At 49.4% G+C, this 22,956-nt stretch overlaps 2 protein-coding genes across 2 annotated transcripts in view; one reads left to right on the top strand and one right to left on the bottom strand.

Annotated features, from left to right (window-relative positions):
* Nucleotides 1-14,092, bottom strand: part of pcdh15a (protocadherin-related 15a) — a 111,857-nt gene extending 97,765 nt beyond the window's left edge. Inside the window, exon 1 of the mRNA XM_058058288.1 lies at nt 13,744-14,092. The gene's annotated coding sequence lies outside the window, so the exon portion shown is untranslated. The remainder of the gene's footprint in view (nt 1-13,743) is intronic.
* A 3,243-nt stretch (nt 14,093-17,335) lies between these two features.
* Nucleotides 17,336-20,168, top strand: LOC131108017 (pleckstrin-like). The gene is made up of 9 exons (XM_058058647.1): nt 17,336-17,499; nt 18,189-18,344; nt 18,414-18,595; nt 18,663-18,754; nt 18,826-19,010; nt 19,348-19,452; nt 19,516-19,599; nt 19,661-19,730; nt 19,799-20,168. Exons 1-9 carry the CDS (start codon nt 17,458-17,460, stop codon nt 19,936-19,938), a joined length of 1,056 nt encoding a protein of 351 aa, XP_057914630.1. The 5' UTR covers nt 17,336-17,457; the 3' UTR covers nt 19,939-20,168.
* Nucleotides 20,169-22,956: the final 2,788 nt, after the last annotated feature.

Here is a 22,956-nt window from a genome sequence, read left to right on the forward strand (position 1 = left end):
GTTTTAAAAAATGAGATGCATGCAAAAATGACGTCCTTATCATTGCTATAAACTATTTATCGTTTACTTTTTTTTACTGTCAATGCAGATCAGCTAAAAAGAAGTTCATGAATGAAGTGAACAAACTGGGAATGTCGGAATGCTAGCTGGGACGTTTAGCTAGCTGCATAACGCTCACATCCTTTTTACCCCCGAAACCACCAAAGCATCCAATTCCATCTGTGGCGGCGTCCTTTAGTGGCACACGGGGGCGGTTTGCACGCACCCCAGCAGTAGTGCCCCCCCCCCTCCCCACTCCAGGCTGGTGTGTTTGTGCGTGAGAGCGAGAGCGACACAAGTGCTGGTGAAGGCAAATCGCTGCATGCAACTCAACAATGAACGGTAATCCCTACAAAAAATTGGGAGATTATTTTTTCCTCCCAAACAGGCCGGAATCACAGAAGCAATTTGCAGGCATTGCGGACGTCGACGGGTCATCATGCATGAGGCACGATTTACACCGCCCATCGATCGGCCGACAAGCACGAATAAAGTTTTGTCAATGAAGTGTTCAGTGAAGATTTGTGAACCACAGGAGAGCAGGTTTCCCGACTGGAGAGATGAATTAGGCAGACCACCAAGGACCTCGCGGTACCTTACGAGGCCTCAACCCCAGAATCAGCGCCAGGCTTGGTCACGGCCTTGGTGGCTAAATAGGAGCTGATGGAAGGTGGAGGATGGTGACCATAATTCCTGACGTTCTGGTGAGACGATGACAAATATCTAATGACCTTGGCCGTCCTCGGCGTGACGCATTCCCACAATTAGACACCACAATCCCAACCCACCTCCAGATTATCTCCGCAGCATCCAGGCTGCAATTATCAAGCGCTTCTCTCCGTGACCTGCTGAGAGCTGATCTAGTGGCGTGGACGTTAGCCTCGTCAGAGTCGAGCAATTAAGCCTTGTTAGAAGTGGCAGAGACCCGTGGAGAATTAGGTGGTTCTAAGTGCCCCCCCCCCCCCAGATTGTGCTAGAAACATCCCTGCCAGCCTTATTGGGGATTTCCAGGTTTCAGCAAATGACTGCAGATTCATTATTGCAAAGGTAGAAAACATAAAGATAGCAGAAGTACTCTCACACGCGGCATGACCTCGTCATCATGCAGCGTTTCTATTAGCATGCCTGAATATGATAAGCCGAGCGCGGATCCAGATGGGGGGAGCACATTAGCATCTATTCACATCGAATTCTGTCTTTGTGGAAACGCTCTCGCAATATTTTCAATTGTTTTGCATTTCCTTTATTGCTTGACTGCTGTGAATGATGAATAATCAAGACAGGGGCCGGAAGACGGGAGGGGAACCAGTGGGCCTCCTTCCAGGATGCTCTGCTGTCGGGGGTCTAGCCATCATAACGGTTCCGTTGCCCCGGGTCGTCCTGATGAGACCACGGCCCACGGCCACCGTGGTCCTCGGGACCCAAGACTCCACGGCCCACGCCTGCCGTGGTCCTCGGGACCCAAGACTCCACGGCCCACACCCGCCGTGGTCCTCGGGACCCAAGACTCCACGGCCCACGGCCACCGTGGTCCTCGGGACCCAAGACTCCACGGCCCACGTCCGCCGTGGTCCTCGGGACCCAAGACTCCACGGCCCACGTCCGCCGTGGTCCTCGGGACCCAAGACTCCACGGCCCACATCCGCAGTGGTCCTCGGGACCCAAGACTCCACGGCCCATGCCCGCCGTGGTCCTCGGGACCCAAGACTCTACGGCCCACTGCCACCGTGGTCCTCGGGACCCAAGACTCCACGGCCCACGCCCGCCGTGGTCCTCGGGACCCAAGACTCCACAGCCCACGGCCACCGTGGTCCTCTGGACCCAAGACTCCACGGCCCACACCCGCTGTGGTCCTCGGGACCCAAGACTCCACGGCCCACGCCCGCCGTGGTCCTCGGGACCCAAGACTCCACGGCCCACACCCGCCGTGGTCCTCGGGACCCAAGACTCCACGGCCCACGGCCACCGTGGTCCTCGGGACCCAAGACTCCACAGCCCACACCCGCCGTGGTCCTCGGGACCCAAGACTCCACGGCCCACACCCGCTGTGGTCCTCGGGACCCAAGACTCCACGCCGTGCTGCACTGCGCTGGATTTTTCCCTGCCAGCTTGAAGGGAGCGAAGCCCTCCATCATTGTTTTGCACTTCAAAAGGAATCCAGAGACGGGAGAGGCGAGCCAGCGGAGGAGAGACGTGGAAATATTTAAAGACGGGGTGAGGAAGTGGAGCAGGAAGCAAAGAGAAGATCTGTTCTGGACGGAATTAGCAGCATCTTCTTATGTCCGTTCTCCGTGTTGTCACCAGAGCTGCTGATTAGAAAATAAGGCCATGTCGGTAGTGGGATGCTAAGGTGGGAGACGACCAGCGGCCAACCCGGTTTGGGGAACCCTTGGGACGGGTGTGATGCATCTCCAACTGGGAACTGGGGCGGCGGAAAAGGAGGTCTGACTATCAGATTCCACGATTAGCTGCTCCGTGTTTATTAAGGGAAGCTGATGTTTTGGTAAAGTGGGATAAACGTGGCCAACGTCATCAGTGCATCACACGCCAGTCTAAACCCGACGCCGCCTTCGCTGTGCCAGGTACGGCGAGCGGTCCCATTCATGCATCAATGAGCGCATCACACGGGGCGGGGGTGCGCTTGCTAAAAAGTGGCTTTATGGCTTATGGTGCTACATCCATCAAGGGGGGAGGGGCACGTGTCCTCCCTCCACAAGCAAAATTCAAGTCCGTCGTTCTGCGTGCTAAAACATCACTTCCTGGAAAGTAAAGAGAAAAGGAAGTTGAAGAAAAAAGAACGTCAGCTTTGCACGGCCTCCTAATTACCTGCCTGACATCCCTCAGCCTCGCCATGAGAGGATATTAGCTAATCTACGTGCTATTAAGAAAGATCTGCATAATCACGCTTCAAAAGGCTGCCGTTCATTGAAATGTCTCCCTTTAATTAGCCGCCTTTTTGTTGAGGGCTGCTTTGAAATATCACTAATACGCGTCTTTCATTGGGACTTTTCAGAACGTACAAAAACTATAGGACGCCTTTTTTACCCATCATTCATTCTAAGCAGGCGGATATTTCAAATGGCGTATTTGAGGGCAAAATGACTTCATAAAACACAGAAAGCTTTTTATAACGTAATACATGAGGAATAATAATAATGCCATTCTTCCTCTGTGTGTCTTACAGCCTTGCTAGGTCGTGTGTTAGCCTTGCTAGGTCGTGTGTTAGCCTTGCTAGGTCGTGTGTTAGCCTTGCTAGTATGCGTGTTAGCCTCGCTAGGTCGTGTGTTAGCCTTGCTAATATGCGTGTTAGCCTCGCTAGGTCGTGTGTTAGCCTCGCTAGGTCATGTGTTAGCCTCGCTAGGTCGTGTGTTAGCCTCACTAGGTCGTGTGTTAGCCTCGCTAGGTCGTGTGTTAGCCTCGCTAGCTCATGTGTTAGCCTCGCTAGGTCGTGTGTTAGCCTCGCTAGGTCGTGTGTTAGCCTCGCTAGGTCGTGTGTTAGCCTTTCTAGGTCGTGTGTTAGCCTTGCTAGTACGTGTGTTAGCCTCGCTAGGTCGTGTGTAAGCCTCGCTAGGTCATGTGTTAGCCTCACTAGGTCGTGTGTTAGCCTCGCTAGGTCGTGTGTTAGCCTCGCTAGGTCGTGTGTTAGCCTTGCTAGGTCGTGTGTTAGCCTTGCTAGGTCGTGTTAGCCTCGCTAGGTCGTGTGTTAGCCTCGCTCGGTCGTGTGTTAGCCTCGCTAGGTCGTGTGTTAGCCTCGCTAGGTCGTGTGTTAGCCTCGCTAGGTCATGTGTTAGCCTCGCTAGGTCATGTGTTAGCCTCGCTAGGTCGTGTGTTAGCCTCGCTAGGTCGTGTGTTAGCCTCGCTAGGTCATGTGTTAGCCTCGCTAGGTCATGTGTTAGCCTCGCTAGGTCGTGTGTTAGCCTCGCTAGGTCGTGTGTTAGCCTCGCTAGGTCGTGTGTTAGCCTTGCTAGTATGCGTGTTAGCCTCGCTAGGTCATGTGTTAGCCTTGTTAGTACATGTTAGCCTCGCTAGGTCGTGTGTTAGCCTCGCTAGGTCGTGTGTTAGCCTTGCTAGGTTGTGTGTTAGCCTTGCTAGTATGCGTGTTAGCCTCGCTAGGTCGTGTGTTAGCCTCGCTAGGTCATGTGTTAGCCTCGCTAGGTCGTGTGTTAGCCTCGCTAGTACGTGTTAGCCTCGCTAGGTCGTGTGTTAGCCTTGCTAGTATGTGTTAGCCTCGCTAGGTCGTGTGTTAGCCTCGCTAGGTCGTGTGTTAGCCTCGCTAGGTCGTGTGTTAGCGTCGCTAGGTCAAGTGTTAGCGTCGCTAGGTCGTGTGTTAGCCTTGCTAGTACGTGTTACCCTCGCTAGGTCATGTGTTAGCCTCGCTAGGTCGTGTGTTAGCCTCGCTAGGTCGTGTGTTAGCCTCGCTAGGTCGTGTGTTAGCCTCGCTAGGTCGTGTGTTAGCCTTGCTAGTATGCGTGTTAGCCTCACTAGGTCGTGTGTTAGCCTTGCTAGTACGTGTTAGCCTCGCTAGGTCGTGTGTTAGCCTTGCTAGGTCATGTGTTAGCCTCACTAGGTCGTGTGTTAGCCTCGCTAGGTCGTGTGTTAGCCTCGCTAGGTCATGTGTTAGCCTCGCTAGGTCGTGTGTTAGCCTCGCTAGGTCGTGTGTTAGCCTTGCTAGTACGTGTTACCCTCGCTAGGTCATGTGTTAGCCTCGCTAGGTCGTGTGTTAGCCTCGCTAGGTCGTGTGTTAGCCTCGCTAGGTCGTGTGTTAGCCTCGCTAGGTCGTGTGTTAGCCTTGCTAGGTCGTGTGTTAGCCTCGCTAGGTCGTGTGTTAGCCTCGCTAGGTTGTGTGTTAGCCTCGCTAGGTCGTGTGTTAGCCTCGCTAGGTCGTGTGTTAGCCTCGCTAGGTCGTGTGTTAGCCTTGCTAGGTCGTGTGTTAGCCTCGCTAGGTCGTGTGTTAGCCTCGCTAGGTCGTGTGTTAGCCTCGCTAGGTCGTGTGTTAGCCTCGCTAGGTCATGTGTTAGCCTCGCTAGGTCATGTGTTAGCCTCGCTAGGTGGCGTTTGCTGCCGCCTGAATGTCTTCCATCCTTCTACCCGACGCTGGAAAGAAGGCGGTGATATTTTGTGCATTAGTATGTTCTCTTTGGGTAAATGCTTGCGTATTTGCAGACGAGAAAAGAAGGTGGGGGGTCGGGTAAAGCAACAGCGGACCAGGAGCACACAAAGAACCAGTCTAGTCAGCCTGGTGTTGCTGGAATTGCAGTCTGCTGCCGGGTGGGAGTGGAATTGTGAGTGGAATTGTCAAGCCAGTAGCATCACCATCGACACTGCAGCAAAATAACCTCCAGCATGAAATACACTCGTGATCAAAACCTTCAGCCGCTTGAAAAAGTAAAGAATGTCCACGTGGTCTACACTGGTGGACCTTAAGGAGCATCTGAGCAGAGAATGAAAATGCAAAAGGAAGAAATGGGAGTCGGACGAGAAGAAGCGTCAAGTGAAACAGAGAAACTGAGGCTGTTGATGAAAAGTAGAAGATGGCAGCCTTTAAAGGTCACATGTTGCTGAAGATGTGGACTGAATGTGGTTTAGTGTCAGGTGTTCACACGGTCATCATCATCGATAATGAAAGCAATCGACATTGAAGTGGCTTGAAGAAGTCCACCGCTCCACCGTGTCAAAGTCACCAACAGCCGAGCGGGACGCAGCACGGATCGATGAATTAGTCGTTAGATGGACGCGCCATTCACCCCCAACCCCCCCCCATGCAGGAGTTGTGCATGCAGCCCCCAGTGTGCCCCCCGAGGGCCGGAGGTGGCGTCCATGGAAGGACACATGGCCGATTCCGAGGAAGCGGCGTGCATGGCGGATGGGCGCTAATGGGCAGTAAGAGCCATGCAGGCTACTTAGCACTCCCGCTAAACGGCCCATTCCAAGTCCTAAAGTGCGGATGGCGTCGCTAAATGAGACTGCAGAAAGGGAACGCTGCGATCTTTCCATTTAAGTCGGGATAATTACGGGGGGGGGGCATTAAACCCCAAAGTCAAAGGAAAAAGAGCGAAGCAATCTATGGAGTTTTATCTTATCTCTCTGGGAGCAGCCATGATCAATGATGGCTGTTTTCCAGCCTGGGGGGTGCTTGAAGGTGAAGGGCTCTCAGCACTCGGGATATGGGCTTGGGGGTGGCGGTGGGAGGGGGGGGGGGACTTTTCATTAGGACCACAACAACAAACATGGCTAGATGGAATTATGATCCCCTCAGCTTTTACAGGCTATTAAAGGGGTGGGAATGGGAACCCCCCCCCCCCCCCCCCCCGTAATTACCACATGATTGATTTGAATTTGGCTGCCTGCATCATTAGGGGGTGCTTGCCTTGAACAGCTACTACGTCTAACCCTGGGGGCGGCAACCCTTCCAGCCGTTAAGGAGGCACGCACCGCAGCAATCTGTACGTTGGTGAACACCAGACATGCACGGCGCCACTTCGCCAACCAGTCATTGTTTGGTCATGAAGAGTCCAGCTTGAACCAAAGCTAGCAACTAGCACCCCCACTGGGACAAAGACAGTGAAGGACTACAGCGGGGCTCACTCACTCTGTTGGCGTTCATTCCGCTATAGAACCAACACGCCCAGGTGGCGAGTGAAGCCTCTTGTCATCCAGCCTGTTTGGAGTTTTATGACTTTCAAGTCTAATGACTTGACGCCTTTAGGTCAAGGGTGGGTTTCTGTGCTTTTGACGTGAACGTCTCCTCGACGGAGTGGAAGACAACTGCAATGTTGGGATGCTGACGGAGGGAACATCGAGAAAGCACCAGGAATAAAAATATCCTAAAGATGCAAAGAAAGCGGGAAAACGTCTCGTTCATCTCAGGGAAGTAAGAAAGTGATTTTGCGTGCTGACGCCCTGCTGTGAAGGTAATGGAGCTCCACGGCTATCAAGTGAAATTGCTACCTCTCGTGCACAGTAAAAACATTATTGACTAGTTTTTATCCGTCCTGTGCCAAAGATGAAGCAGTGCGGTCCGAGGCGTTCCAAGGTTCTTTACACAAGAGGTCAGGGAAATCCTGGCATAGCAGAGCAGAGAGTAAAAAAATAAAAAAAAATAAAAAAAAAACCTTCCCATTTAATTGAGCTTCTCAAATGAACTTCAAAGCGACAGAAGTAATTCCCACTTTCGGCTGGTGTTCATTTTCCCGAGCTAAAACCTGGTCCTCTTCATTAAAAGCCCATCCCTCCTCATCCCCTCAGCTCGTCATGTTCAAACACTTTCCCAGCGCCGGGAGTCACGGAATCAAATAAAAACGGTTACAGCGGCTGCAGCTTACCAGCACGCCGTCCATCACCGGCGGGTGGATGCCCTTTCCACTATCTCGACTTTCATGGGGTCGTTCCACCACCGGGAGATGGTCGTCCTCGCCCTCCATGACAACTGCTACGTTTTTATCATGCAGCGTCGTGGCTTCTGGCGCCTGAATGGGCGATGGAGCAAACATCTCCAGCACGCTTGGTGAGGAGATGCTTCCTTCCAAAATAAACGTGCTGCTCGTATTTTGTCACTCAGACCCAGCAGGTCGTCAAGGGACAGTGTGACACCTCCCTTACCTGAAAATAAAACACCTAAAATACGTAAACACGTACAATACAACCTGGTGAAGTATACTCCTCCAGCCCAAGTCCCACACCAGCTAACCCCGCCCTGCCAGGGGGGTTCAGTGTTTGATGCCACGACTGAGCGGTCTGTGAGTAAATCCTTTCACTCACCGACGTTCCTTCTGACAGCATTTCATTCATCTTGTATATCCGCCATGACAGTCTTCACCTCGCCTTGTTTACGTTGGGATTTATAGCAGTTAGGCCATTTTCATCATAGGGAGAATCCATAAGGCTATATATGAATATCACCTACCCTAGTTCTAGTACCACTGCTTCTAGTACCAGTACTCCAAAACTTTAGTTACATTACTAAAGTCTAAATTAATAGTTTTGTGGTATTCGTCATGGAAGTACCTTCAGTGATTTTGCAGGGTTTCAATGTCAACAAGTCCAGAGAAAATGATTGGATGTCATCTTCCATGATTTAACAAAGGCTGTATATATATATATATATATATATATATGTACATATGTATACGTATATATATATATATACACACACACAGTCAGTACACCTTCAGGAGGGACGAGCATGACATCTCGTTAGCCTGACGTAACCTTGAGGCCCTTAGCCTTTTATTGATTATATTATAATCAATATATAATATAATATATAATTATCAATTATATCATAGCTAAGCATGATCTCAGGGTTCGTTATGAAGTTCGTTATGAAGTGTTTGTCTGTGAGGTGACAGATCAGAGACGCTTTGGGCGCAGGTCCTTTCCTCAGGACGCCGCCCTTTAAAGGAAAGGACCATAAAAGTAGCATCCAGCCGTGGGGACCAATGGCGGAGGAGATAAGGTCAGACGATGCTAACGACCATCAAACCTTCTTTGGCTAAGCAGCTACTAGCCTCGCTTGGTCAGTACGCTCGTATTAGCATGGAGTTGTATGGCACCCCCGTCAGCAGGGTAGTGCATCAAGTGTGACTTACCCCCACCCCTCATCCCCGTGGGAACAAAAACAAGCTCCCAACTAACAGCATTGCTTGTTTGATTTAAAGCAAAATGTCACTGTGCTAAAAAAAGTCACATTTGGAGTCCCAAGACCAGAAGCTAGGCAGATGACACGCTAGCTAGCTAGCTAGCTAGCTAGCTAGCTATCCACGCCAATGTAAAGTAAAGCCAGTAGAATAATCAAACAGCAATATAATATAATAATATAATAATATAATAATATAATAATATAATAATATAATAATATAATAATATAATAATATAATAATATAATAATATAATAATATAATAATATAATAATATAATAATATAATAATATAATAATATAATAATATAATAATATAATAATATAATGGACTCTTATCAAACCTATTCTCTTTGCATTTTAGCTCGTTTAGTTAGTCCTTCCTGGTCTACTTTGGTTGACTAATTATTATTATTATTATTATTATTATTATTATTATTATTATTATTATTATTATTATTATTATTATTATTATTATTATTATTATTATTATTATTTAGTTAGTCCTTCCTGGTCTACTTTGGTTGACTTATTATTATTATTATTATTATTATTATTATTATTTAGTTAGTCCTTCCTGGTCTACTTTGGTTGACTAATTATTATTAATTAGTTAGTCCTTCCTGGTCTACTTTGGTTGACTAATTATTATTATTATTATTATTATTATTATTATTATTATTATTATTTAGTTAGTCCTTCCTGGTCTACTTTGGTTGACTAATTATTATTATTATTATTATTATTATTTAGTTAGTCCTTCCTGGTCTACTTTGGTTGACTAATTATTATTATTATTATTATTATTATTATTATTATTATTATTTAGTTAGTCCTTCCTGGTCTACTTTGGTTGACTTATTGTTGTCTTTTGTTGTTGTCCTTTCTCGGAAGTGAAGCTGAACGCTGACGCCATCAGTGACATCATACGTAATGGAATTGGACGTTTTGTGCGGCTTGAGGAGGGCATCTTTGTGGTCATGTTGGTGATTGGACACGTGCTGGTCCACATGCAAAGCAAAGCCACAAAAGCCGGTCCGGGCGTACTCGTGTCTTCCTGGAGTGCTAATGGAACGCAGGCGCCAAGAGGTGTGAAGTGTAGCACGTCTAGCAGGGCCGCACTTGCAGGGAATGAGAGGCGCGTGGAGGACAGGAGAATGAAAGGGAACACGTCGGCATCGCACCCGCACGTTGCATTTTAATATTCACCACAAGTCGGCTCGTGATTCATTTGGAGACGGTTGGCTTCGGCACGCGGTGATAGCTTACAGTAAATGCAATCATCTCCCTTCATGCTTCACTGGCCAGCTGGACGCCTTCTCACATCCAGTCCGGCTTGGCTCCGGCACTCCCTGAAGGGAGCGTCTTGGAGCTGATGCTCGGAAAAGACCCACTTCAGACTGGGATGGACCGTTCAGACGTTTACGTCCACGGACGGAAGAACGCCATCAATCAGCCGGCGTGACATATTCCCGTCAATCAATCGGACAACAGGACTTGATCATCTCGGAGGTGCGTTTGGGTTCCTTATTGTGTTGGAAAACTCCCATGTGGCCACTTCAATGTCACAGCGCTGTCATCCCTCGTTTATCTTGTCTTTGTGTTCCACACCCGGCCCTCATAAGTCCATTTCCCCAACGTGGGATTCAATATTAATACACGGAATATAAAAAGTATGGCATGGAAAAGCCTAAACTTTGATGAGTGGAGATTGGAGGGGGGGGGTTACTCGTCTCCACTCCACCCAAACTGGTGGCTTCTCGGTATTTCCTCGTTGGGATGGCTTATCTTACGTATTTGAACCACTTCCACACGCATGAAGGGGTGCCAGCTCTAATCACCTTTGGCTGGAGGCCTGAGGCATGGGGAGCTCGTGGCGAGCCAGCCAGTAGATAGTGGCTGGCCTGTGGCGAGGTGTCACTAGGCCCGTAACGTAGGTCTTGGGTGTGAATAACTAATAATGTCGCTGTAGCTAGCTTAGCATGCAGCTCATGGAGGCTTGCTGGGGCTTTTGAGGTTTTTTTTTCAGAAGGCTCATTTGGACTAAAAATGGCGTCCAAGGAAACGACAGCATGCATCTGCTTCCTATCAGACATTCCAATCGTGCGGGCGAACCTGAAGGCACATCGTTACTCGTCCTGGCATATGAAGTAGTAACTCCACTGCTAGCGCCGAGTCACCGAGTGGAGTACCTGATCTTTCCGAGTCCAAGCAGCGCCCCACCAAAAGGGAAGGCCTGACAACATCGGCCGCTGTCAGTGTTTGTCAATCAAGCAGACGGAGCGGCGGCATGAAGGACCGGCCCAGGTGACTTGGGCTGTGAGTCGGGGGAGCGGAAATAATGACATGCTAATGAGCGGCGGCTTTCCAGCAAGTTGGAATTGTCAGCGGCCTCGTCGGAACCCTCCTCACCTCCGTGGAACATATTTGTACCTTCTTCTTTTTCTTTGGCGCTCCCCTGCGGTTCGCCTTTTGTGCTCATTTCCATACTTTTTCTGCCACGTAAAAAAGCCACCATGAAAGCAGCCTTCATCACCTGAAACGGAGTCCGAGCTCTCCGTTTTGTACGCGAGTTCCTCGCCGCGACTTCCTGCCTTCCCCAACGAAATCAGTCACCCCGGCCGGCCCTGGACGCGATACTGCCGAGCATTGCAATTTCATGCACTCAGGACAGATAAATCTTTCTCCTGGGCCGACCCATAAATCTTCAAGAGGCTGAACGGCCACACGGTGCGCCATGATGGCTCCTGATGCCGCTGGAAAGGCTCCCCTTTGAAATCTGGGATGCTTCCCAGCTGCTCGGAGATCTCATTACATTCCCGATCCTGCTGCAAATGGAGGAAATGAAGGAGCCACATGGGGCGCTGGCAAAGGGGCGCTGGCAAAGGGGCGCAGGCAAAGGGGCGCTGCTTAGCACAGCAAAAAAAATGATATCTTCGCTAAAGATCTCATGAGGTCAATGGTGGAGAATTTGATCAGATATTTCTTCAGTGCAAACATGTCAACAACATTTGCATTCGCCATCCGCCTGAAGCGTGACGACGGCCCCCCATGGAGCGCTACGGACCCAGGCGGAATATCAATGCGGGCCGAGTGGCCGGAACCAAGCTGCTCTTCATCTCTCGTTTCCCAAACGTGAGCCCCGGCAACGAGACGGACACATCCTGCATCCAAAGAAAAGCCTTTCAAGGATGCGGTGCAGAACCCGGAAAAACCTGTAGCGAGCTTCTCATCGGCTAAATCCACATCAGAGGAGCCGCAGAGGAACCACACCAGATAAATCTCCCTCAGGAGCAGATAACAGCTTTACTGATCGTAAGCCGTGCCGTGCCAGGATCCCATTGGCCGGGATAAGCCGCCATTCTTTAGGTACAATACGCCGATGACATCACACATGTGGTCCCAGTCCACTTAGCTGGTACCATGACCCGACTATGATAAGCTCAATAAAAAGCATATGGCCGATGAAAACAGCAACTGGGAACTGGTCCCTGACATCAGTCATCAACTTTCCTCGGATGTGTTAAATATGGTTTGGGATCATCGTCTACATTGTTCCACTTTTGAAAGCGAAGCCTCGATTGGCATACGACATTTAAAGTTAACGTGCCGCCCATGACGTGCCGCCCATGACGAGGTCGCTAGCAGCTCAGCATCATTTGTGGAGGAGACGTCATGGGGCGACGCCTCTAAGCAGAGTAAACAAAGGCAGCAGATCCAGCAGATGCTGGACTTGGCTCCGTATATTTCTCATCTTCATTTTTCATCTAAATAGTCGTCACACCAAAATGTCGTGATGCTGCTGGATGTTCACAGTATCCCAGGCACGCTGGAAGTTTGGTTTCCTTTCCAAAATAGGAAGGTTTAAGACTATTAGACGATGAGATGAACGGCCACCTCACGGTCTGTTCTTTGCAGTCATCATTTCACTGATGACTGCTACCAACTAACACCTTTACAAGAAGCATTGGCTTGAAAGTACAACGTAAACTCATTCTGAAGAAGGATACTACTCCACCAGTACACAGGAAAAACATCAAAACAACTACAATGCATGATGTCTTCTAAGCGCTATTCCATGATAGCGACAAGGCTGCAAAGAACGATGGATCTGATATAAACATCTCCCCATAGAAACGTTGGACACCAACATTGGCTTTCAACACAACAAGACGGCCAAAGTGATTGGCGGCTAAGCTTTGCTAGGCGAAGGCCAAAGGTCAGGGAAACTTCATCCCTCTAAACACAACAAAGCGTCCAGAAGACACGGACATGTGACAGTCAGGGTGCAGACAGTGTCTTCATTCATGGGGGGGGGGGGGGGGGGTGCTGGAGCCTATCCCAGGGGAGAGTCAATCCCAGTCATTAACTCTCACTTTCATACCTGTGGACACTTTCTAAGCCAACTTGGACACAAGGTTAAAAGATCTGGAAGATCTCGGTCGGCTCTTCGTGATCAGGTGGCGAGCTGCCTGTTGGAGACCCCTGATGGAGGGGGGTCCTGGCTGGTCCTGGTGGACTGGACTCTACTATCAAGTGAACTTGAACCAGATGTTCAGTCAAAGCAAAATGCAAGTGCACTTAAAGGTCTACTCCAAAACTACTTGGATATTTTTATAGCCATTCTGTTTCCAAGAAAGCTCATGAATGTTTCATTCTGCCGTCCCACTTCCGGGGTCCAAAATGTCTCCAAATAAAACAGCAACGTGCACAGGAGACGAGAACGTCATCTGCGCCTTGGATCGAAGGTTACAATACATCTCTGAAAACACTCCTTTAACCCTGCCGGCACACGCACACTTGAACGCATCATCCCGAGTATCGATCGTCTTCAATTTGGAAGCTCAGTCCGCAAATTGCCTCCAGCCTCCAGAGCTCGGCAAGCGTGGACTCCCGGGACACTTGATGAAACACGCTGCGTGGGTAATGACCGTGCCACAGCGGGGACAGCCCGCCCCAAACGTCCGCTTTAGCGCGTTTCCTCCCGAAGACGATTGCGTGGCATCCGTGCGTAAACATCAGCCGCACCATGGCTCCACTAAAACAAACAAAATGATGCACCGCCTTACCTCACAGGCGCGTCCGCTGTAGTCCAAGTGCGCCAAAGGTCATTGCGCAAATATTCAGACAAGACGGCGTAAAGATAACAGGTAGGCTGCACAGCGCATGACCCAATTCCCTGCCCGGCGTCCTTCACATGCGCCCAAGCCTCTTATCTTCCTTCCCGGGGGGGGGCTCCCCAGCCGGGACGTGTGTAATCTGTCCCCCGGCAGCCGGTGACCAGTGCCGGGCTCACTTTCTCCCGCGCACCGGCTGAAGTTGTGATGCGTTCACGGACGCCGGCGGCTCTCCGGAGCGGACGGTGTTTTCCAGCAAGGGAGTTTTCCTGGTGGCCGTGCGCGTTGCCTGACGGGCGCCAGGTAAAAACCGGGATGGCCTCGGCGTCAGCGAATGAGCTCAGCTTCAAAAGGAGAGAGTGAATCTAAAGCAGCGACTTGCATCGCTCGACCCGCCGTCCAATTCCTTTTGCTGCTCTTTGGCGCCATCCAGCGTTGGACGGCCATATTGATTATCTCCCTCGTGTGCTTTGATGATCAGATGGAATAACGATGGTGGTCAACGTTTCAATGCACCATGACACATGTACAAACACTCTGGTAGAGTACACACAGGTACTAAGTACACAACAGAAAAAGTACTAAAGTACACAAAGGAAATCATCTTGCATGTACAAACATCACATAGACCATCTTATTACATACCATAATAATAATAACTCAGCTGACTAACAGATACATGGCCTCAGTTCACAACGCTGACTTTTACTGGGTCCACTTGGCATAGTGGTTCACATAGGTGACTTTTACCTGGTCCACCTGACATAGTGGTTCACATCGCTGACTTTTACTGGGTCCACCTGACAGTGATTCACATAGCTGACTTTTACTGGCTCCACCTGACATAGTGGTTCACATACCTGACTTTTACTGGCTCCACTTGGCATAGTGGTTCACATAGCTGACTTTTACTGGCTCCACCTGGCATAGTGGTTCACATACCTGACTTTTACTAGGTCCATCTGGCATAGTGCTTCACATAGCTGACTTTTACTGGGTCCACTTGGCATAGTGCTTCACATAGCTGACTTTTACTGGGTCCACTTGGCATAGTGCTTCACATAGCTGACTTTTACTGGGTCCACTTGGCATAGTGCTTCACATAGCTGACTTTTACTGGGTCCACTTGACATAGTGGTTCACATAGCTGACTTTTACCTGGTCCACCTGGCATAGTGGTTCACAACGCTGACTTTTACTGGGTCCACCTGACAGTGATTCACATAGCTGACTTTTACTGGGTCCATCTGACATAGTGGTTCACATCGCTGACTTTTACTGGCTCCACTTGGCATAGTGGTTCACATACCTGACTTTTACTGGCTCCACCTGGCATAGTGGTTCACATACCTGACTTTTACTAGGTCCACCTGGCATAGTGGTTCACATAGCTGACTTTTACTGGCTCCACCTGGCATAGTGGTTCACATAGCTGACTTTTACTGGCTCCACCTGGCATAGTGGTTCACATAGCTGACTTTTACTGGCTCCACCTTTAATGAATGCGGATCCTCAACAGCAGGAGGCGTGTCCCCATCACCACCATGCTAACCCAAACAGCAAGATGGCCGCCTTGGAGGACAAACACCACGAGGGAGCCTGATGGGGTCGGCTTTGTGTGACCGAGGCCAGAGGAGATGCTGCCCAGCCAGAGGAGATGCTGCCCAGCCAGAGGAGATGCTGCCCAGCTGGAGGAGAGGCAGCTTTATTCTCCCAGAAGGTCTCCACAACGCCCCCCCCCTCGCCCACAGCCGCAACGTGGATCTGATGGGGACACGCTGCTGCCAACCACACGTGTTGGCCAAACTCCATTCATCAGCTTCCCGTGGTAGCTTCAGGCTAGCAATTAAAAAGGGAAATCAAATGTACGAAACATTTCAGCTGCTGCACACACACGCTGTGTTTGGAGAATGGGGGGGGGGGGGGGGGGGGGGGGCCAAAGCGGGCCTGCGGCTGTTTTTGATTGGCCCTGGGCACAATCTACAGATACAAGCAGGAAGTAGACGTGAAGAAATAAATTACAACGGAACGCAGAAAAAGCCATGACTTTAACACGCATTAAGAATAAAGTCAGAATATTAAAAAACATGAAACACCAAATACTGATGACAAAAACTCATCATTTGGGGAAATACAATATGTCAACATATTATGAAATATTATCCAATCCATCATACGAAGACAAAGAAAGAGTTGGAATGTTGGAATGTTTGCTATTTGTTGCAGCGCTAGCAAAGACATGACAGCTGGTGGACTCCCAAAAGGTCTTCATGGTCCAAAAGTCAGCTCACTGAGGCTGACCGGAATACCCGGAGAAACCCGGAGAAAAGCCAGCGTGTTTTTATTTGCAATCCAAGCGCCATATTTGACAATGCAGTGAAAATGCATGAAGCGTTTTTGTGAATTTTTGTGATCATTTGAGGCTTTCTTTCATATATTAGTCATATTTTTGCTATATAATGTTATTGCTAGTATGCCTATGGCGCCCTCTAGAGGAGAACCTCAGTATGTTCTGGGAATGATTGCAAGAAGATTGAACTCACAGCCACTTAAATATGCCTAAATCTATGATATCATAGATATCATAGATAGGATTATAATTATTAATATTGGCTACAAAATCAGGAAAAAAAATATTTCGTTTTTATTCTCCTAAATTTGGATAGAACTAATTTCAAGCTTGTGATGGAGGCAAATGAATTACTAATATTTATAATTGATGATTGTATTATCATCAATTCCTAAACCACCTCCTGGCTGGGCATGCCCAGAAGGCGTTCCAGGACGGCATCCGGGCGAGATGTGGGGCCACCTCAACTGGTGGACCAAGCTCCTCGACCGCTCTCTTAGGGTGAGTCCGGCTGCCTGATGGAGGAATTTTCATATTCCCATGTATTAGTACTTCAAAGTAGTAGACATGAATATGAATATTTACATCAACCAACTTAGTAGACGAATATTTCAAATGGTTTGGGGGGGGTCGTATATGAACATGGCTGTAAGTAGAAACCTCATGGTGGGTGGATGCCTGGGTTTGCCTTGGGCCCCCAAATGACGAAATAGGAGTCGTTAAGTTGACAACAGTGATCCCTCCTGCTACATCTTCTTATTCTCTGGCAGAGCAGGTGTCATCATGTCTTTAAGAGCACGGGCAAGCAGGCAGTACTCCATCTCCACTATGTGTAGCGGTCCAAACGTACGCAGGAGGACCTTACCTGGACGTTATTCCATGAATTCCAATGTTCTTGTGCTCATGGCCAACATCTCACACTCAGGATGGAGACACTTGGCTTTTATTAGTCGGCTGTCTGATTCAACTTTGACACAGGAAGCATCGGCATCCCGCAGTAGTCATAATCACAATCATAGTACTACAGTAATATTTCCTAATATGGGCCAGGAGCACATCCTGTATGGCGTGTCCACCATACCGTCCCAGCAGGCGGAAATGGGTGAGAAGCTGAGTAACATTTATAGAAAGAGGAAGCAGATTAAACACTCACACCCGCCCTTGGGACACTTCCTGCTTGCCGTTTGCGGTGTGGAGGCGCTGCAGCTGATGCATTGAAAGCTGGTGGAGGAGCTGGGATGGGATTCTGATAAAGGAGGGGACAAGCAGGCAGAAGAAGGAGAAGAAGGAGAAGAAGGAGAAGAAGGAGCAACGGGATGGAACCCCAACAGATCAGAGAAGGATACTTGGTGAAAAAGGTAACACGGGTCACTTCCTCATCACAGGCGACAGCTGTTGGTGGAGTTTACTGGTGTACTGTGTACTGTGTACTGTGTACTGTGTACTGTGTACTGTGTACTGTGTGGAAATACCTTCTAAGCTCAGCTACTGCAAATATTCCTTTCATGTACACGAAGAATCATCATTGAGTGTTTGGTACACAACATACTTTGGACTGCTAGCGTAGATCCAGAACATCCTTCACCTGAGGCCTCCTCCATCTCAGCTACCAGGACCTTCATCGGTCCAAGGCAGCAGGACTCTAGCTCGGCCGCATCGGAGCAAGATGGCTGCAAAGAGAATACATCAGAAAAAATGGGGAAACCAGGGAAAACCTTTGAAAGTGAATATCTAATGTATGAATATCAGGGAATATCGTGGGATGCAGTCCAGGCCTGCAACGCCTTCTCTGCTGGCCCAAGCGCCATCACAATCACTGGGCTCCATGTGGAAGTTCAGCTGCAGCATCTCCTCCATGAGGGCCATTTATTGCTTGATCTTCTGCTTTGGTGGCGTCTACCTCGCCTGCCCTGATTGTTGGCTGTCAGGAACATGAAATACACTCCGCTTCTTCCAGCTCCTTTTCAGACGTGTTGAATGGCGCAAACGTAAACGTTTCTTGATGATGTTTGACATGTCACATGATCTCATCCTGTGTCGCCCACAGCGTACGCTGCTGAGCTCCTGGACCGCCGTGTGGGCGGTGCTGTCTGAAGATGGGCTGGAATTCTACAAGAGGAAAACAGACCAGACTCCCAAAGGGATGATCCCTCTGAAGGGGGCCACGCTGGTCAGTCCGTGCCAGGATTGGGGAAATCGAGTGGTACGCAAGCAGGAATAAAGATTCCAGGTTTTGGAGGTTCCCGGTTTGACTTTGTGCTTTCTTCTCCAGTTGGTGTTCAAGATCACCACGCAGAAGAAGCAGGACCACTTCTTCCAGGCCTCGCACGTGGAGGAGCGAGAACTGTGGGTGAAGGACATCAAGAGGGCCATCGCTTGCCTGCAGGGGGGGAAGAGGTTCGCCAGGAGGTCCACAAGACGCTCCATTCGCCTGCCAGACACGGTCAACCTGAAGTAAGAACCGGGAATAAAAGAATTCCTGGTGAAATTCCCATGAAGTGTTGACGTTGTGTTCCGTCAGTCTTCTCTACACGCTCCTGAGGGACCAGACTGAAGGCATCAAGGAGTTAAAACTGGAGCGAGACAACCGAATCTTCAACCACTGCTTCACTGGTACCATTTCTTCTCTTGACCTTCTCCTGTGGACCATGCAAAGGTCACGCTGACCCCCGCTTGCTTCCAAGGCTCCACGGTGATCGAGTGGCTGACTTCCAAGGAGAAGGCCAGGAACAGACCGGAGGCGCTGATGTTGGCCACCGGGCTCCTGAACGAGGGCTTCCTGCAGCCTGCCGGGGATCTCTCAAAAGAGGGGGCGGACAGCGGGGAGAAGTCTGTCTTCCTGGACCAGACTGATGCGTTTTACTACTTTGTAAGTCAACGGCAGGAATTTCACCCAGGACCCCTCCAACGGGTCCTGGGTCCTGGGTCCTGGGTCCTGGCAAAGCCTCTGGATCTGCCAGGAGAAGCTGGGCAAAGTAGCCCAGAGAGGGAAGTCTGTGGTTCCATGCGGGCTTAGAAGAAATGTCATCTGCAGGGACATTTAATTCAACAGTTGAATCTATCTGAATGTTCTGAACTCCTGTTTCCAATTGAGTATCAAAACTCCATAAGTGAACTTCCCAAACGGAGTTCTGATGTGTTTATGGATGAAGATGTGGTGCACCTCCAGCGGTCTTTCATGACGGACGTGTCCATCCCTCCGCCAGGCCGACAGCGGCTTCTACTGCGAAGGCTACTCCAGCGACGAGGACGCGCTCGTTAAGGAGGAATTCAGAGGAAACATCGTCAAACAAGGATGCTTGCTCAAACAGGTAAGCTGCCTTTCTCCGTACAGGAAGTCCGTGTGATCACGTGACCATCATGGACGCTCTCAGGGCCACAGGAGGAAAAACTGGAAAGTCCGCAAGTTCATCCTGAGAACCGATCCCGCGTACATGCATTACTACGATCCCACCAAGGTGAGCACGGAGACATCCAAGAATTCCTTCTTTGCCTGATTCTTCTTCTCCTGTGGGCCAGGGTGAAGACCCCCTGGGGGGCATCTATCTGCGAGGCTGCGTGGTCACGGCTGTGGACTTTGTGCCTGATGGTGGGTGACGGTTCTATTTTTATTCCATTCTCTTCCTCTTCTAAAACCATGCCCCCCCCCCCCAAAAGCCAAAAAATACGACATCGAAGGCAACCTGTTTGAGATCATCACCAGGGATGAGAAGCAGTACTTCCTCCAGGCGGCCTCCGGCGAGGAGAGGAAGGAGTGGATCCAGGCGGTCCAGGCGGCGTCTAAAAGCGGGAAGTGATTGAGAGCAGAAGAAGATGATGCTGGATCAAACTTCTTGGACCATCATTCCAGCTTCATGATTGCTTCGCTTCAGCCTCCTCACCCCCCCCCCCCCCACACACACACCAGACTTCCGCTTTCAAAAAGTGTTATCTTCCACGCACAGACATTTCACACTTCCTAGTCCACTTTGGCTTCAACTCTTTATTTCTTCATTTTAGTGAGCTGCTCTGCATTAAATACAAATAGAAGAATTAAATAGAAGTCAGTGAATGTTTCCATGACGTCACGTTTTCTTATTCATTCCAAGATGAACACCACAAACCCAAATAGGAAACACAAAAACCTTGGTTCTGGTGCTTGATTGGTTCCAGACCAAGTAAGCGTGGTAAGTGAATTTCCATAAAGTAGAATTCCTTATTCCTAAATGGAATATCTTGGTAGTTATAGTGTAGTAGTCATAATGTAGCATTATAAACACACACATACATACGTATATATATATATATGAATTCTGTTACTGATCTTTGTGGCCTGTATGAATTTACATGTGTAATTAATATCTCATACACGCATATAGAGGGCTAGAAAATAGGATATTTATTGAAATAGTGATTCTCTCTGGCAACTGTATGGTGCGCTGCGCCTTTTGGCCACTGGGGTGCGCCAAATGCCAACTCCTGTATTGTGAGCCCTGGCAACAATGGCGTCATACTGTGAATGAATTATTATCAATATTTATATAGTATTTGGGGAACCGTGTTGAGTAGTAGGTTAGATTCATTAGTACACTCATGAAAACATGCTGTGAAGCGTCCACGCCACTCCACTCTTCTTTTTCTCTTCTTCTCATCTGAGCTTCATCAAGTCAAAGACGACTGATTTATGTTCGTTTCTTTTTGTTGGTTCATGTTCTGGCCTGCAGAGACCAAGAGACCAAGAGACCAAGAGACCAAGACACCAAGAGACCAAGAGACCAAGAGTTCTAGTATTAGGGAACATTTGTTCCCATGTGGAGGTCATGCTAGTCTAGAGAGAAGTGTAAGAGCTAACATCACGTAAAACCAACAAAGCATTTGAAGGCACATCTGTCTCAGCCATGGCGTGCCCGTCTTAGCCGTGGCATGTTAGTTTAGCCGTGGTGTGCCCGTCTTAGCCATGGCGTGCCCGTCTTAGCCGTGGCGTGTTATTCTTAGCCATGGCGTGTTAGTCTTAGCCATGGCGTGCCCGTCTTAGCCTTGGCGTGTTAGTCTTAGCCATGGCGTGTTAGTCTTAGCCATGGCGTCTTAGTCTTAGCCATGGCGTGCCCGTCTTAGCCATGGCGTGTTAGTCTTAGCCATGGCGTCTTAGTCTCAGCCATGGCGTGTTAGTCTTAGCCATGGCGTGCTCGTCTTAGCCATGGCGTGTTAGTCTTAGCCATGGCGTCTTAGTCTTAGCCATGGCGTGTTAGTCTTAGCCATGGCGTGTTAGTCTTAGCCATGGCGTGTTAGTCTCAGCCATGGCGTGTTAGTCTTAGCCATGGCGTGTTAGTCTTAGCCATGGCGTGTTAGTCTTAGCCGTGGCGTGTTAGTCTTAGCCGTGGCGTGTTAGTCTCAGCCATGGCGTGTTAGTCTTAGCCATGGCGTGTTAGTCTTAGCCATGGCGTGTTAGTCTTAGCCATGGCGTGTTAGTCTTAGCCATGGCGTGCCCGTCTCAGCCATGGCGTGTTAGTCTTAGCCATGGCGTGTTAGTCTTAGCCATGGCGTGTTAGTCTCAGCCATGGCGTGTTAGTCTTAGCCATGGCGTGTTAGTCTTAGCCATGGCGTGCTCGTCTTAGCCATGGCGTGTTAGTCTTAGCCATGGCGTGCTCGTCTTAGCCATGGCGTGTTAGTCTTAGCCATGGCGTCTTAGTCTTAGCCATGGCGTCTTAGTCTTAGCCATGGCGTCTTAGTCTTAGCCATGGTGTGTTAGTCTTAGCCATGGCGTCTTAGTCTTAGCCATGGCGTCTTAGTCTTAGTCATGGCGTCTTAGTCTTAGCCATGGCGTGCCCGTCTTAGCCATGGCGTGTTAGTCTTAGCCATGGCGTGTTAGTCTTAGCCATGGCGTGTTAGTCTTAGCCATGGCGTGTTAGTCTTAGCCTTGGCGTGTTAGTCTTAGCCATGGCGTGTTAGTCTTAGCCATGGCGTGCCCGTCTCAGCCGTGGCGTGTTAGTCTTAGCCATGGCATGTTAGTCTTAGCCATGGCGTGCCCGTCTTAGCCGTGGCGTGTTAGTCTTAGCCATGGCGTGTTAGTCTTAGCCATGGCGTGCCCGTCTTAGCCTTGGCGTGTTAGTCTTAGCCGTGGCGTGCCATGGCCTGCATGGTTTGACTTTTAAATACATTTAAATACAAATGCAAATATCGACTGATGTTTGTTTGTCTTCTAACTGCTGTGCTGATGGATTTGTTGAGTCTTGCATCATAAACGACTCGTATCGTAAGAAGTCCACCTCCTCTGAAGAGGAGACAAATAAAAAGCAAAGAAAGCCCGATGCCCGGCCCTGGAGACCGACTCAGTAAATCTATTCAAGTGGACACGAGGACATCTTGAAATAATTCCCTCAATTCGTCATCTTAAGGGGGGGGGGGGGCTATGAGGAAGTGCGTCTAGACGGCGTCCTCCTGCAAGTTAGCCTGCAGCTTCTCACAGGAGGAAATGTCCAATATCTCTACCTCGTCCACCAGGCAGTAAGCTCATCAATGCTTCCAAATAAAGACGGAATATCCTCCCCTAGGGACATGGGGGGGGGGGGGGGGGGGGGGTGTCTCTATCAGGTTGTCTTCCTATCAGCTCCGACCAATCCCGACTCGGGCTCATGAAATGCTTCACCGATCCAATAAGGTCTGAGAGAGCACTTAAACCAGCAAAGCACACGATAAACATAACCTTCTACGGACGTCATCCATCTTCCATCCCGCATCCTCCTCCTCGTCACATGATGAATCAGGTGACCATCGTCTTCCATCCCGCATCCTCCTCCTCGTCACATGATGAATCAGGTGACCATCGTCTTCCATCC

This window comes from Doryrhamphus excisus, chromosome 20, assembly GCF_030265055.1.
Source record: "Doryrhamphus excisus isolate RoL2022-K1 chromosome 20, RoL_Dexc_1.0, whole genome shotgun sequence".
Taxonomy (NCBI): Eukaryota; Metazoa; Chordata; class Actinopteri; order Syngnathiformes; family Syngnathidae; genus Doryrhamphus; species Doryrhamphus excisus.